The following is a 16,049-nucleotide window of genomic DNA, read 5'->3' on the forward strand; positions in this document are numbered from 1 at the left end:
GGCCAGACAATAGTCTGCATAATTTTTCCCTGCAAATAAATCTATATTTTCTAAAGAGGGAGAGTACAGAGGGAGATATAAAAAAATATTTAGTACCTAATGCATGTAAGCCATGCATCTCAACCTTTCCTACTCTAAAGCTAACACTGTGCTTCATGGAGATACCTAAAATTACTGCAAAGAAATGGGGAAAGGTGTTTTTTCTTTTATTTTTGTACAAGTGTCTAAAGGCTTTAGTTTTTGAGAAAAGATGTTTGTTTCTTTCAGGTACTTTTATAACCTGTAAACTCAATTAAATTACCTCGGGTTATATGGCCAAGAGTTACAGTCTCATAGTTAGAAAGGTTTTTCCTAACTTTGGGGGTTACAAACCCTTTGTGACTGACGAAGATGTGCACAAGCGTTTGTTCACAATCCCCCCTGAAGCCTATCTGTGAATCCTGAAATAAGAAAGCTCTAAATCCACACCTCCCTTAGCTTCACCAGATGGGCTCTAGCAGGACTGGGTAATATAATAGTGGTAAAAGCCAAATCTCCTCCAAACACTACATCCCTTTTCATGTAACCCTCTCGTTTGTAGGGCCAGAGGATTCTTACAATGGAGCCCCCTTCAAAATATGTGACCTGTCTTCTACTCAGCAAAATAAAGAAATCTGCAAAAATGTAAAAGCAGTGCCACTCTTCTATTTTTTCTTTAGTTTGCAAAATAGTTATTTCTCCTTAAAAAGTGTTATTTATGTTATTATGTAATGGGTTTTTTATTGTTATTTTTAAATGAATTAGTATTTTTTAAATGTCTCAGTTTTATATGGGAAATACACACACAAGTAAACAAAATCTCTTTGGGGTCATCAATTTTCAAGAGTGTAAAGTGGTCTGAGACCAAAAAGTTTGGGTCCCCCTGCCACATGACTTAAAGACTTCTTTTTCTTTTAAGACTTACGTCTTAAAGAGAGTTCATGGACTACTTTTATTAGAGATTGGCATGAAAGTATTCTGAAGCTAGCAGAACGTGTCAATAAGATAAAAATCTGTGTTCCCTCCAACCTCCCCTTGACTCCAATGCTTCAGTTGCACTGCGACATATCAAAACCATCTTTTAAAACTGCATGGCAGGAGTTCCCTGGTGGCCTAGTGGTTAGGGTTATGGGCTTTCACTGCCATGGCCTAGGTTCAATCCCTGGTTGGGGAACTGAGATCCCACAAGCCGCACAGCGCAGCCCAAAAAAAAGAAAGAAAAAGAATAAAAACAAAACTTCATGGCATTTACAGCACTGCCCAGCAGCTTTACATATCTCCAAATCTGCAAAGAATGCAAACAGCTACCCTAATTCTTGGCATCATATAATAAAAATGAACCAAACTACACTGAATCAATTCTTTCCTCTGTTCATATACAGATGACCATTTTCTCTTTTAAGATGTTCTCATGCCTCCCTTAATCTTTCATTGGCCATTTTAAGTCACAGACCCCTTTAGAATCCAATTAAATGTATGGAACATACACAAGCTTTACATACAATTTCATTACATACAATTTAAAGTTTGTTATGCTCCAGATTCGTCACTAATCTATTATATACAGTGAGTACAACCCCTGAAACAAATCTGCTCGCTTCAGAGTGGAGACAGGGAGCGGCCAAAATTTTATACAGGAATAATGGGAGGGCTCTTGGAGGAGGTAATATCTGAGCTGAAATGGAACTGATGAAAAGCTAGCCTCACAAAAATCTGGCAGAAGTACATTCTAGATGGACGAAATAGTAAGTGCAAAAGTCCTGGGGCAGGAGTGAGTCTGATGTGTTTAATACACTAAAAGGAGAAGGTGGCTGAACAGTGTGAGCCAGAGGGATGTGCGGTCCGAGAGGCAGGCAAGGACTGGGCCCTGCACAGGGTCTCGTGGGCCTCAGTGCAGAGTTTGGATTTCATTCTAATTGTAATAGGAAGTCACTGAAGGACTTTAAGAGCCGTAATGATACGAACGTGATTTACATTTTCAAAAGATCTCCTGTGAGATCACCCACAAGAACGTAGAAAATGGGGAAGCGAACAAGCTATGAACTAGTCTGAGGAGAAATAATTTGATGGTGTATAAACAGTAGTAAATATAGAGAAAAGTGGGAAAGTTCAAGATTTAGGGCACATTTTGAGGTGAAACTGACAGAAATTAATGACGTGGGATAAGGAAGAAAAATAGCAACCAGGTATGACTACTGGTTTTCGCTTTGAGCAACTTTGATACCATTTATTCCAGTGGCACCAGTTACTGCTATGAAGATTACCGAGGCAGGAACAGGGTAAAGGGGAGGACGATCAACAGATCTGCTCTGAACATATCAAGTCTGAAATCCCATTTCGTCATCCAGATGGAGACGTCAGGTAGGCAATAGATACTATTTCCTACCCCATCCTCCTGCTGGATATGCCCTATGTAACAGACCTATGTTTCTAGAAACAAAATTGGGACCCCAAGCATAGGTGCCCTCCACACACCCCCAGCCCACTGAAGTCATACAGTAAATTACTTCCACATGTGCTTAAACTTCATATTGCAGTCTGCGCATGCCGGATAATCACAGTCGTAACTTGAAATAATTAAAAGATTGATTCAAAGGAGGATATATTAACCCTGTCTCAGACAATTAAACTATGACATTCACTCCTTTAATTGATTCCTCCTGAGTAAGAAATAAGATGAAATGAAAACCTAATATACTAACCTCTCAGCCAGGGCTTTAATGGATATAATTTTATAATAACTGTTATGGCTTAAATTGTGTCCCACCAAAAGATGCTGAAGTCTTAAACCCGAGGACCTGTGAATGTGATCTTATTTGGAAATAGGGTCTTTGTAAATGATCAAGTTAAGATGAAACCATCAGGGTGAGTACCCTAATCCGATATAATTGGTATTTTATAAAAAGAGGAAATTTGGACACAAAGACAAACACACACACAAGGGAGACTGCCATGTGGACATGAAGGCTAAGATGAGAGTGATGTGTCTATATAAACCAAGGAAACAACGCCAGAATCCAAAGATTCTCCACCAGAAGGTAGGAGAGAGGCATGGCACAGATTTTCCCTCATCACCCTCATAAGGAACCAACCTACCTGACACTTCGCTGTCACACTTCTAGCCTCCAAAACTGTGAGACAATAATTTCTATTGCTCTAAGCCACCCAGTTTTTGGTACTTTGTTATGGCAGCCCTAGGAAAGTAATCCAGTAACGATAAGAACTAAAGTTTCACAATTTGCAAAGTCTGGATTCAAAACTAACTGGAAAAATAAGAGAGACATATTTGAATTATACAACAGATACTAATTTTTCCCCAAAACTTAGCAAAGCCACTTACTAAGCTTTGTAACTGTCAATAAGTCATCCTCTTTGAGCTTTTAGTTTCTGATTTGTAAATTAAGACAGCTGAAAGGACCAAAATGAGATAATGTACAGTAAGTCACTTTGCAATCTATGAGAGTTACACAACATAAGGTAATACTAGTATCAACATGATTGCATGACTATTACCTAGTAAAAAACATAGTTACACTAAATTTGTGTGTATGTGTGTATAGCTATCATAAACCATAATTACTTACCTACAGAAGATGTGCTCACATCCTCCTAAACACACAGGGTCCCTCAGAATATTAGTGCTGTTTGAAGAAAGAAAAATAATCAAGACTTAGGTCGTTGTTAGATAAACATTTTTTACTCAACATTTCACAAGTCCAAGGCCCAACACTACCATATTTCTTTCTCAAAACAGAAGATATTAAGGATGTATTTATTCATTTGAAAGGTTGTTACTCCCTGATTAAATATTGTCTCATCACACACCTGCTGAATTCAAATAGCAACTACCAAACTCAGTACAAATTATAACACTTTTTATAATGCATATACTGTGAAATCATAGAAAGAAGCAACTTTGTTCAGTATCTCTGAACCTCTTACAGGCAAAACCAACCACTGGCTGCTTCTTTCAACTAATGATTCAAAGTGTAGACCATAAAGCTCAAAATCAGACCCACAAGTAGAATGACTATGTAGTGTATTGTCCAAATGAGAACACTTCTGAGAGCGAAGGGGAGTGATAACTAGATAGAACAGCAGGACTGCCACAGAAAAATAGGACATCTGGTCACTTTGACCATAAGAATTTATGGTTTCCCATTAAAAAAAAAAAAATTTGGTTTCCGGTGGTTGTCAAGTACCCACCAATTTTCTACAGATGTCTTATCAAAAATGCAGCCATCCTTTCATTTTACAGTAAGTTGTTTGTTTTCTTTAAAGCAACTGCAAATGGGAATCATTAGGTTGGCTGTCTGCAGACAATTAAGTATTCCCAACGTTTCCATCAAAAAACACCTGCTAAGTTTGATAATCCTAAGAAGGTAATGCTACTTAACTAATAAACACATATCAAGTCATTATATTCAGAGGGCGTAATGAGGCACGAGCAAATAGAAGTAAAGCTTTTAAAGAACGAACATCTTTTGTGCTTGGTTTATTATACTAACCCTGGGACCTGTAGGTATTTACACCATTATTATCCAATTACCTCTGTACACATACCATATATCAATAAAAACAGTTTTCCACACTTCCTGAAAGATCAAAAGTATCACACTGCACATTTTAATAGATATGAACATTAAAGTGAAATTGAGCTTTCAGAAAGAGTGCTAAAAACAGAGCACACCCACAATGTTATACTCAAGATATCGAAAATGGGGCTCACTGACATTATAAAACCCATCACTTTTTAAAAACCCAGAATATCTGACTTTTCTATCACACTACATAGAACACGGTGATAAAAATATGGCTTGTGACGTGCCAGCCACTTCTGTGATTCTGGCAGTTCAGATGATCCTTACTACAATGCGCATGCTGGTCCTATAATTTTTGTTCATTACTTGACCTACCAAACCTAACCCCTGATCTCGAATCAAGTGTGCTGAATTCTACTTCATTACGAGCTCTGCCTCTAAGATCCCAAAAGTGGTGTGATCTCACTTCCTCCTATCATAATATCCCCCTTCTCTTTTATCCCATCACCCTGACCAAACCTCCATATTCAGGTTGTTTTCCACATGGAAAGACTTCCATTCAGTATTAGCTCCTTGGATTCCCTACCAGCCCAGGCCACAGAGCTAACTTGTTCTGGGCCATCTTCACCACCACCCTAATTCTACTAACCTCTTAGACACTCAAGGATGCCAATCTATTGATACAATGCTAGACAGGCTCCCCAGTCCACTCCCGTGCCTGCTCTCAGGCTCTGAATAACCATTACAAAAAGACAGGAAGATATACAAACTTGTCTCTATAAACTCATTTGGTAATTTCCTCACCTTTGTATCTCTACCAAAGTGATGTAGTAGACGTTCTGTGGGTAAACAAATGAATAGACGGCTATACAAAACAATCCCCAGGCTCTAAATCCCATTAACCTTACTGAAGGCAAGCAGTGTGAGCTTTTCACCACCAAACTCATTCCTACTTCTCCACCCATAATCTTACCCCTCCCTCCAGGCTCAGAGGAAAAGAACTCCTTCAGTCATTCTTCCTTCGTAAAATGTGCTGCTCTATTGTCCTTAGATCCCTTAACTTCTCTGCTTTCTAACAGTCTATTCTCATCACTACAGTCACCTTTCATCTTCCATCTGTATCTAAACATGCAAAGGTAATCTCTCCTGCAAACTAAAACAAACAAAAAACCCGTTAGACCAGCAGTCCCCAATCTTTTTGGCATCAGGGACTGGTTTCATGGAAGACAATTTTTCCATGGACAGGAGGCGGGGTGGGCACGGCAGGACAGAATCAGGCAGTAATGCCAGGGATGGTTCAGGTGGTAACGCAGGCGATGGGGAGCGAGGCAGATGAAGACTTGCTCCTGCTGTGCGGCCTGGCTCCTAACAGGCCACGGACCGGGGCTTGGGGACCCCAGCGTTATACCGTGCCCCCCACTGTACTGTCTGCCCCAGCTCCTCCCTTTCTTGCAGATGTAAGTTCTGCTAAGTCCTCTGTAGGTGCTCTGTACCAGCTAACTCCATCTCCTTTCCTTCCTAGCTTTAATTCCCACCACTCTGCTCAAACTGCTCACCAAAGCATCTTTTGGTCCTCTTTCTCCCTGACCCTCTGTGAAATAACATCGACCTCACCTTCTTTCCTAAAACCTTCCCTTCCACTGAGTTTTAATTTCCTTATAGCACATTTATGTGCTGATTTCAGCTCGTCCTTAGCTGCTTCTTTTCCCATCTCTCCATGTAGGTTTACCCCCAGGATGCAGTCCACAGCCTTCTGGCTTTCTCTGCCAATACCTGACTCAGTGCCTTGATTCTATTTCTAAACTTAAATTTCCATCCTAAGATGACTCTGTACCCCTTGATCTATAGTTCTTACCCTTCACCCTAGCAACGAGATGCTACAGTGCAAGTAGCAATGAATCTAGTACTACAAATAATTGATCAACTGTACTAATTATTCTAATTAGTGACCTAGAAAATACTTTTTATTGCTGTTAATAGATGAGAAAAGACACTGGGAGAGTGAATGAAAAGTATGTGCACACATGTGCTGGGAGAAGGAGCAGAGAGAGGAGTGTTATAGCCAAAGCTGGGAGACGGTAGTGCCAAGTTCAAAAGAATTTTAATGGAAGAGCTCAAAGAATAGATACACTGCACAGAGGGTGGCACGAATCTTTGTCAAAGCGAGACTTTCTGAAAATGTCTACAGCTTAGCTGAGAAGACACTCTGGAATAAAAGAATTCTTATTACAACCAGACAGTATCTATCAAAATTTTGAATGTACCAAACTTTAACTCAACTATCCTACTGCAAGGAATTTATTCTTCAGATAATCTCAATGCTTGAAAAATTGAAATTTCAAAACACTAAAGATATCTATCTAAACAAAATACCAAAAGCTTCCAGGAAATAAGAAATAATAAAATGTCAGATACATGTGTGTGTGTGTGTGTGTGTGTGTATAAATATATATATATATATTTTTAAAGGATTCAGAATAGCGTAAGTCATCTCACGGGTGACAAGGAAAAAACATTTGGCCTTCACAGTAATGAATGAAAATTATTTTGTACTTTGAATTCTATATCCAGTCATCTTCCATAGTAGAAAGTTGATCATTGGTAATAAAAAAAAAAAAAAAAACTCACCCTTTCAGAGTAGGAAGTTAACAAAAAATGTCTAAAATGGAAAAAAAAAATCTAGAACTAGCAATAGAAACACATTTCATAATCTGGAAATTAAAGAATAAAAAGAGATGAAAGAGGTTGTATCTGGAGTATAGAACTCAAGGGTGATAAGGGATGAGGCAAAATAATGTTTTCATTATAATATTTGTCCTATTGACTTTGCCAACTGTGTTCACGTATAATTCTAATAAAAAAATTTTAATGTAAAGGTACATGGACAATATTCACTCCAGCATAAGTCTTGTGTTTATTACAGCACAAGACTGGAAACGATCTAAATTTCTACCAAGGAAATGGTTAAATAAATCATGATACATCTACCTGATGACCGGTACCCTCTCATCTGAGGTACAAACATAGAGAACCTCTTAAAGGATACACAAGAAACTGATCAGAGTGGGTTCTTGAAGAAGATTCAGACTTACCTGTCGTTCATTTAACAAATATTTAATAACCGTATACCATGTTATTTTAATTCTTTGGCATATACATGTATTACTTTCAATTTTTAAAAACTTTAAAAGTTCTTCACAGTCTGGTCACTCCAAAGCCAGGCAACCTTTGTTCTCACTGCTCCTCAACAAAAACTGCTCTTATCAGGCCAGTCAGTGTCTGTAACATTTATCAAATACCTTATGACCAATTCCAAGTCTAGTACTGCTCAGACTGTCCCCAGCCTAGAATATACTTCCTCCTCCCACAAAACTATTCAAGCCGAACACATTTTCCAAATACCATCCAGGATGATACAATAAAAATGACACTAAACAAAGAAGCACAATTTCTTGGAATTTAGTTTCCATGCCATCACTCGTGCAGAATCTGTACCCTGCAGCAGACACATATAAAGGACACAAAATTGACTGCATTACACTCTTTCCTAAGGGGCTTACAATCTAGCTGGGTAGTTTTATAAGCCAAGTTAACATATGACTTAAGTACAAAATGCTCTAAAGTTCCAGAGATGGCATCAAGCTGGGGCTCTGGAAATCAATGCTGAAAACTAAGTATTTTGTATTTTATCTGCCTGATTCTTTCTTTTCTTCTTCTTTTTTTTTTTTTTAAGTCTCCAAATAGATTGTAGTCCTACAGACAAGAGATCCTGACTTTCAATTCTTCAGAGCTCCCCAACACACCATTACCTACCTAGCATGGTGCTATGCGAACAGCAGGATTTCAATAAATCCTTAGTGAATGAACTAAGTGGAAGACTACATACAAAATGCATTTATATTAACAATTCTATTTTATCCTTACCCTATTTTTTGTTTGATATACATATATATTAGAAGGGAAAAAAATCCAGAAGAATAACAAAAGACATTTGCATGGTAACAGGACTTCTGTACCTTGAAAATTCAGCTACTTTATTTTTTTCCATCTGCAGTCATACTTCTGTTACTTTATATGTAGTTCATTTGGAAAGACCGGTACAGTCAGAGGATTATAACTTAGGGAAGAACTAAATAGGGAAAACAAACTTTTTTTTTTTCTTTTTAAAGGTCCTATTGAGAGAAAATTTTCTTTGCAAAGAAGAAAAGGAAAGTAAATTCAGTTGAGATTACAATACAGAGGCAGACCTATTTCTTAACTGAATGACTCCCTAAGCTTCCATGAGATATCAACTGCTATTTAATATTAGGCAAGATAGCTACTACAGCGCTCTTGCATTTTAGAAAATTCCCATGCTATTTTTAGGTGTGGACCAACACATTTAACACCAAAATGCAGAGGCTCCCCAAGCCAATTAAACAATTGGCTTTATTTTTCTTGAGGAGAATAAATAAAATTGTTAACAAGTCAGGGATATGGATAATGACATGAAAGCACCTTATTTTGTATAGTTATTCTGTATGCCATATTAAAGTAAAACATATGGGAAAAACAGTAACTCATGTCTAATTGTTCAGTGTCAATAAATACTGAATAAATCAATGAGTCAAATATCCCCAAAATCAAAGGGGTAATAGAATTCTATCTATTAATGACTATTTATAATAGAATCTACTATTAGGAGACAGATAAGCCACAGAGAATATCATGTATACCCAGCTCAAACAGTTTAGGTTATTTTGTCTTCTATATTCCCTTTCCTCCAAAGCAAAACAGTATCTAAGTAATTGCTGATATTCCTGTCCTTAAAGCATCACTTCCTCCACCTGATGTTCAAATACTGAGTTTCCAGGCTCAGACATAGGCATTCACCTTTTTTTTTTTTTTTTTTTTTTCGGTACGCGGGCCTCTCACTGCTGTGGCCTCTCCCGCTGTGGAGCACAGGCTCCGGACGCGCAGGCTCAGCGGCCATGGCTCACGGGCCCAGCCGCTCCGCGGCATGTGGGATCCTCCCGGACCGGGGCGCGAACCCGTGTCCCCTGCATCGGCAGGCGGACTCTCAACCACTGCGCCACCAGGGAAGCCCGGCATTCACCTTTATACCCTCTTTTCAGCCCACTTCCAGAAGTATGCCTTCAATTGCCACATATACGTAGGTAACTTTCAACTTTGCCCTCCACCCTGAAAACTGTCCCCTGGGCCCCAGACCTGCATAACAGTAACTTCACTTGTAATTCCATCTCCTCTGCTATGGAGGACAGTACTAAAGGGTGCTCAATGTGTCTGTCTGGTTAAGTCTCCCTGGCAGTCCCAAGCCCTATATAACACCAGGCATGTGTAGCCTGTAACAGGACTGTGCATGTCGTGGTTCTAGCTCTAAATCCCAGGGGGAAAGACCTGCACCTTCTACATCTCCCCTGAAACTTTAGTCACTGTTTACTACCAGGAGCCTGTGGAGGATTCTTGGCAATTCAAATGTATTAACCAGGTCCTCTGGTATTTCCACCTGCAATGTGATCCTAACTTAACCTAAATTTTCATGTCTTCATTTAACAAACGCTAAGAAACTATGTGTCCAGCACTGTGACTGCAAATGTGAACCTGTCTTTATGAAATGTAGAGTATAACTGAAGGAGACAGGTGTCAAAGAATAAAAATACCACAAAAGTAAATAAATCCCATAATTTGGAGGGACATATGATACGTGAACACTAATGATTTGTGCCCTTTTCTATGTGTATGTCAAACTTCACTAAAAAGTTTTGTTTTTTGTTTTTTTTGCGGTACGCGGGCCTCTCACTGCCGTGGCCCCTTCCGTTGCGGAGCACAGGCTCCGGATGCGCAGGCTCAGCGGCCATGGCTCACTGGCCCAGCCGCTCCGCGGCACGTGGGATCTTCCCGGACCGGGGCACCAACCCGTGTCCCCTGCATTGGCAGGCGGACTCTCAACCACTGCGCCACCAGGGAAGCCCTAAAAAGTTTTAAACAATATTTTGCATCCAAAAGACACTAATAATTCCAGAGTCTGTGAATTGGACAGAGCCTGAAAAATCAATTCATCCATTTTCCTCATTTTACATATGAGGACACCGGGGTCCCAGGAAAGTTACACAAATTGCTCTCCTCAGGTAGTAACTATGTGAAACAATGTTAAGCTTCTAATCCATAGGATCTGACCTTGTCTTTAACACTGCCCACCTGACTCACTCCCCCTCTATTCTACATACTTTTTAGCATATTTTTATTTGCTATAATCCTCTACCCGGCTCACCTATAAAAATCTCTCCAAGCCCCAATTCAAAAGTCCAGGAATCTTTCCTCCACTGATCCCACCCAAGTACTCTTCTCTGCATCCCCTTGGCCTTCATCCTAATTTACCCTGAACTGTGTGTACACTTCATCCCTTATAACTAAGGATAGCACCTTAAGGGTGGAAAGCCTCACTGCACCACCACTTACCCAACTTTCAGTGCCTCAGGGATTGTTTCCTAACAATGAAGGGAGTAATCATCCCAACAAAGGATGAATGGCCTATAAGAATGCCTCTCAACATTCCAAACTAATGAAGAAAGACAAAGGCTAATGCTGGAGTCAGGGAATCTACCCTTTATTTTACAAGCATTCATACAGCACTTAGAACATAACACACACTGCTCTGAGTACCTTACAAATTAACTCATTTAATTCCCCTAACAAACTTAAAAAGTAGAAACTACTACTAACTCATTGGCAGATCAAGAAAAGGAAGCATACAAAGATGAAATAATTTGTCCAAAATCACTGAGCCAGGATTTGAAGCCAGGGTCCAAAATCCATTCTCTTAACCACTAAGCTATGCAGCCTCAAAATATGAGAAAACAATCTCAATCACCTTTACTAAAACGACGAGATAATTTAGAAAAATAAAATCACCTATCTTAAAAAATCACAAGGCTGTTTTTTGACTTTTTACTAAAAGTTGATTAAAAAATCACTAGAGGGCTTCCCTGGTGGCGCAGTGGTTGAGAGTCCGCCTGCCGATGCAGGGGATGCGGGTTCGTGCCCCAGTCCGGGAAGATCTCACATGCCGCGGAGCGGCTGGGCCCGTGAGTCATGGCCACTGGGCCTGCGTGTCCGGAGCCTGTGCTCCGCAACAGGAGAGGCCACAACAGTGAGAGGCCCGCGTACCGCAAAAAAAAAAGAAAAGGAAAAAATCACTAGAACAAGGTCCTATAGTATAGCACAGAGAATATTCAATATCCTGTAATAAACCATAATGGAAAACAATGTAAGAAAATGTACATATATGTATAACTGAATCACTTTGCTGTACACCAGAAGCTAACACAACATTGTAAATCAACTACAATTTTAAAAGTCACTAGAGGACTTCCCTGGTGGTGCAGTGGTAAAGAATCCGCCTGCCAATGCAGGGGACACGGGTCTGACCCCTGGTCCGGAAGATTCCACATGCCGCGGAGCAACTAAGCCTGTGCGCCACAACTGCTGAGCCTGTGCGCCTAGAGCCCATGCTCTGCAACAAAAGAGGCCACTGCAATGAGAAGCCCGTGTGCCACAACGAAGAGTAGCCCCCGCTCACCACAACTACAGAAAGCCCACGCGCAGCAAGGAGGACCCAATGCAGCCAAAAATAAATAAATAAATAAAATGAAAATAATAATAATAATAAAAAATAAATAAAAGTCACCAGAACTCCGAATTAAAATTGTGGTAGATGCTAAACCCCAGCCCCCACCAAAAAACAGATCAAGAGGTATCTAGTATTTAAATTCCCAAAACAGTGTCATAAGACACCTGGGCTTTTTCACTACAGCTCCCATTTCCTGCTTCCTTTAGGAACCCATTATTCTCATGCTTCCTGTCTCATCTTCCCAAATCTTTAAATAGCTCCTATCTGGTTGTGAGGCTTGGACCTAACACATATGTCACATCTGGCCTCTTGAACAATTTCATCAGCTTCACCTTGGAGTCATACTTATGTTACAGGTCAAGAAAAGATGCCCTGTAATGTAGCCAATCCACCCTCACTCACAAGTAATGCTTGCCGCAAAACAGATCCAATATGCTACACAGGACAGGTGACAGCTGGGAGCACGAGATGGATGACAGCTGCAAACTGAATGTGAGGGTAATTGGGGTAATCACTAGCCCACTGGGTAAAACTTTGAGGCTCTGTAAAAAGGACAGACACACTGACACACAATTTCAAATAATATGACACTGTTTTGAATGATGGGTAGCAAAAGCAAGAAGCAGGCCATCCTGAGTTGCTCCTTTGGAGTAATGATGTCAGGCAGCTACTAGGCAAAGCACAGGAGGGAAGAATGGGTTGGTTTTTTCCTATGCTTTACTCACTACAGACAGTGCCAAACGTGCAGTGACAGGCAGAGGAACACTAATCATTTCTAAACACTAAACCCCATGTGACATTAAATTTTACACCAAAAAGGATTTTTAACCTTGATGTTTTACCTGTTAAAACAGTTTTGCAAACTACTGTCTATGCACCAAATCAAGCCAGTAGCCTGTTTTTGTACAGCCCTTGAGGTAAGAATTATTTTTTTATGTTTTTAAGGGTTGTAAAAAAAAAAAAAAAAAAAACAAGAACAGACACTGTTTGTGACAGCAAAGCCTAAAATATATACTATATGACCCTTAACAGAGAAAGTTTGCAGAGCCCTATGTTAAAATATGCACCAAAAGAAACAGATGAGATTTAGTTAATCCATCAGTGGTTCGTATATTAATTTTTTTTTTTTTTTTTAATCACTGGAGAGGATTTCCTGGCAGGCCAGTAGTTAGGACTCCTCGCATTCACTGCCAAGGGCCCGGATTCAATCCCTGGTTGGGGGACTAAGATCCCTTAAGCCGCATGGCGAGCTGCGGACCAAAAAAAAAAATGTTTTTTCATGAATAAACAAATCACTGGAGTTCAGTATCATTAACCATCCACGACAGGTTGTATTAAAAGTCTGGACCTAGTTACTGATGTCTACTTTCAGTCTTTTGGCTCCTACTGTCTGCTCACTTCAGTTAGAAACTGGAAAAATACTGGTAGAGGATAAAAGTGAAACTGGCTTTATTAGATTTCAGGACAATCTATAGATTATTCCTCTTTTATTCCTCTTTTGTCTCCCCCAAACCATTCAGCAAGCAGACTGTATTTTTGTATTTTCATAAAACACCAGCTGTTAATCACTTATTCTATAACAATCACCACATTCACCACTTTACATGTATAATTTCATTTAGTTTCTTCCCTCCCATAGAATGTTAGCTTCATAAGCGTTGGGGTTTCTGTCTGCTTTGCTTACTAATGAATCTCCAATGCCTAGAGTAGTCTGGCACTTGGTAGGTGTTCAATAATATATTTTTTTATTATTAATGAATCCTCACAGGAGGATGAGCTGAGCACCATCGTCACTCAGATAAGGAAACTGAGGCACAGAGATGTTGAATGACTAGGGCCATTCAGCAGTATCAAAGCCGGAACCTGACCCCAGCAGTCTGATTCTATGGTCTAAGTGAGGCATCACGCTGCCGCCCTAGTGCCTTCCATACAGAAATGTGCCATCTGAATGTCTAACTTTCGTTGACTTATGAAGGTGTGACTACAATTGCTTATAGCAACCAGCAGAGCCAGTTTTAAATTTTTTAGTCTCTGATGGATGACCCTTGTGCTATGGGAAAACACACACAACATCAGACTGTCTTCATGTACAAAAGTGCCACTTTTCTAAGGAGGGTAATGATGTCATTTTGTCACAAGGTTTAAAGATTTTGTAAAACAAAATATAAGTGCGAAACTCTGACAGTTACGTCCTTTCCATTTTTAAAGAAAGAGTTGCTATGTTACTTATGCTTTACGTACAACAAAGTTCTGCAAGTTGGACATCAAAGGGGGGGGAAAAAATCAAACAAAGTCCCAAAAAAGAAATAGGGCAGAACAGCTACAAGCAGAGAGAAAACCTGCCAGAGTGATACGGATGCAGAAATACTGAGCTGTGCACACAGCAGGCGCTCAATAAACGCTTTTGGAAGAAATGAAATGTGAGATAAGCCCTTCTTGGGTTTTATAAACCTTCTTTATTTCTATACTAGGAGGAGCTACAGGAAAAGGAGAAGCAAGGAGTACCAGTCAAGAAAGTGATGTCTTCAGATGGAATGAAAACTTTGAACTTAAAGGATTCCCATGGTGTAACAGCATGAAGGAAAATAAGCAAAAATAATAAACAGCATCTCTTAAGAGCTGGAGCCCCAAGCCACACAGTCTTTGATCAAACCAAGGAAATGTGATACTGAAAGAGAAATTGGCGATGTCCATCACCCCGCCATCTTCAATCTACCCCTCAAAAAAGTCCCCAAAACTCTCCTCCCTCCCCAAACAAGGCTGCGACGGAGAAAAGGTCAACGGGGCCATCTCAGCAAACGGTGACAGCTGCTTCAAATTTAGTGGGCCTCTTCAAACCTAACAGCCCTCGGCCTAAGGTTCTGGTATTACCCTGGTCACAAAAATCACGGGCCCGGTGAACAGTGCAGGTGCCTCAGCGCTACAGGTTCAAACTCTGGAGGCGGGAACAGGGATCCGCATCTTTAGCCACGCCTCTAGGCTCTCAGGCCCGCTAAAGTTCGAAAACTACCATCTTAGTTGGGTTTGGTGCAAGAAAGGCTAGAAAGCCGCCCACAAAGGGTTGAATGGGGGCCCGGAGTAGGGATAAATAACACCAGATCCCTGGTACTAACCCTGCTCGGCGGCCCAACTGCTGGGGGGAGGTGGGGAGACGGGAATGAACGGAGGAAACCGGAGGTTTGAAAGGACGCCTGCCCCCCGCCGAGGCCCTCCCGGCAGCCCCCTCGAGGGTCGGTCTTTACCAACGCGAGCAGCGCAGCAGCTTCTCCAGCCGGTAGAGCGCGGCGCGGCTGTGGGCCCATGCGCCGCGACCAGCCGGCTCCATGGCGGGCGTAGGATGAGGCTCGTTCCCGGAGCGGACCCTCGGCTGCTTGTTCCCCCGCATCGCCCCGCCCTCGCGGAGAAGCCTCCTGGGAAAGCGGGAGGCTGGGCGAACTCGGGCAACCACCCAGACTGCGCAAGCCTGCGACCTGACAGCCGGCCCCCCGCCCCAGCTGTTCCCACTTCTGTGCCGGCGGGACGCCTAGGGCACCAGGCGCGCGGGGTGGGCGGGGCATGGCCAAAACGCGCCAAAAGTCCTGGCGCGCGGGACGGGGAGCGGGTCCTCGGCGAGGGGCGGGGCGCGGCCTTGGTAGGACACCAGCTGTCGTTGGGAAAGGGGGCGGGGCCACAGGCTGCCCTGAGGCGTAAAGGTAAGAAAGTGAGCAAGTCCTTGCTTTCCCAGAGTGAGGATTCTAGGGACCCTTAGCCGAATTTAATCAATGGAAAGTCACAAACCGAGAAACTTTTTAGTTGAGCATGGTCTGTGCTGTTTCGACTACTGCTGAGCTTGGAAACGCTTTGCTTGTAACATTGACACT

At 41.3% G+C, this 16,049-nt stretch overlaps 1 protein-coding gene across 1 annotated transcript in view; it reads right to left on the reverse strand.

Annotated features, from left to right (window-relative positions):
* Nucleotides 1–15,684, reverse strand: part of BARD1 (BRCA1 associated RING domain 1) — a 76,597-nt gene extending 60,913 nt beyond the window's left edge. Inside the window, exons 1-2 of the mRNA XM_065880310.1 lie at nucleotides 15,432–15,684; nucleotides 3,603–3,659 (exon numbers count right to left, since the gene is read on the reverse strand). Coding sequence (XP_065736382.1) covers nucleotides 3,603–3,659; nucleotides 15,432–15,574 — 200 coding nt within the window. The 5' untranslated portion in view covers nucleotides 15,575–15,684. The remainder of the gene's footprint in view (nucleotides 1–3,602; nucleotides 3,660–15,431) is intronic.
* Between the last annotated feature and the right edge of the window lie 365 nt (nucleotides 15,685–16,049).

The sequence above is a fragment of the Phocoena phocoena genome, chromosome 7 (genome assembly GCF_963924675.1).
Source record: "Phocoena phocoena chromosome 7, mPhoPho1.1, whole genome shotgun sequence".
Classification (NCBI taxonomy): domain Eukaryota; kingdom Metazoa; phylum Chordata; class Mammalia; order Artiodactyla; family Phocoenidae; genus Phocoena; species Phocoena phocoena.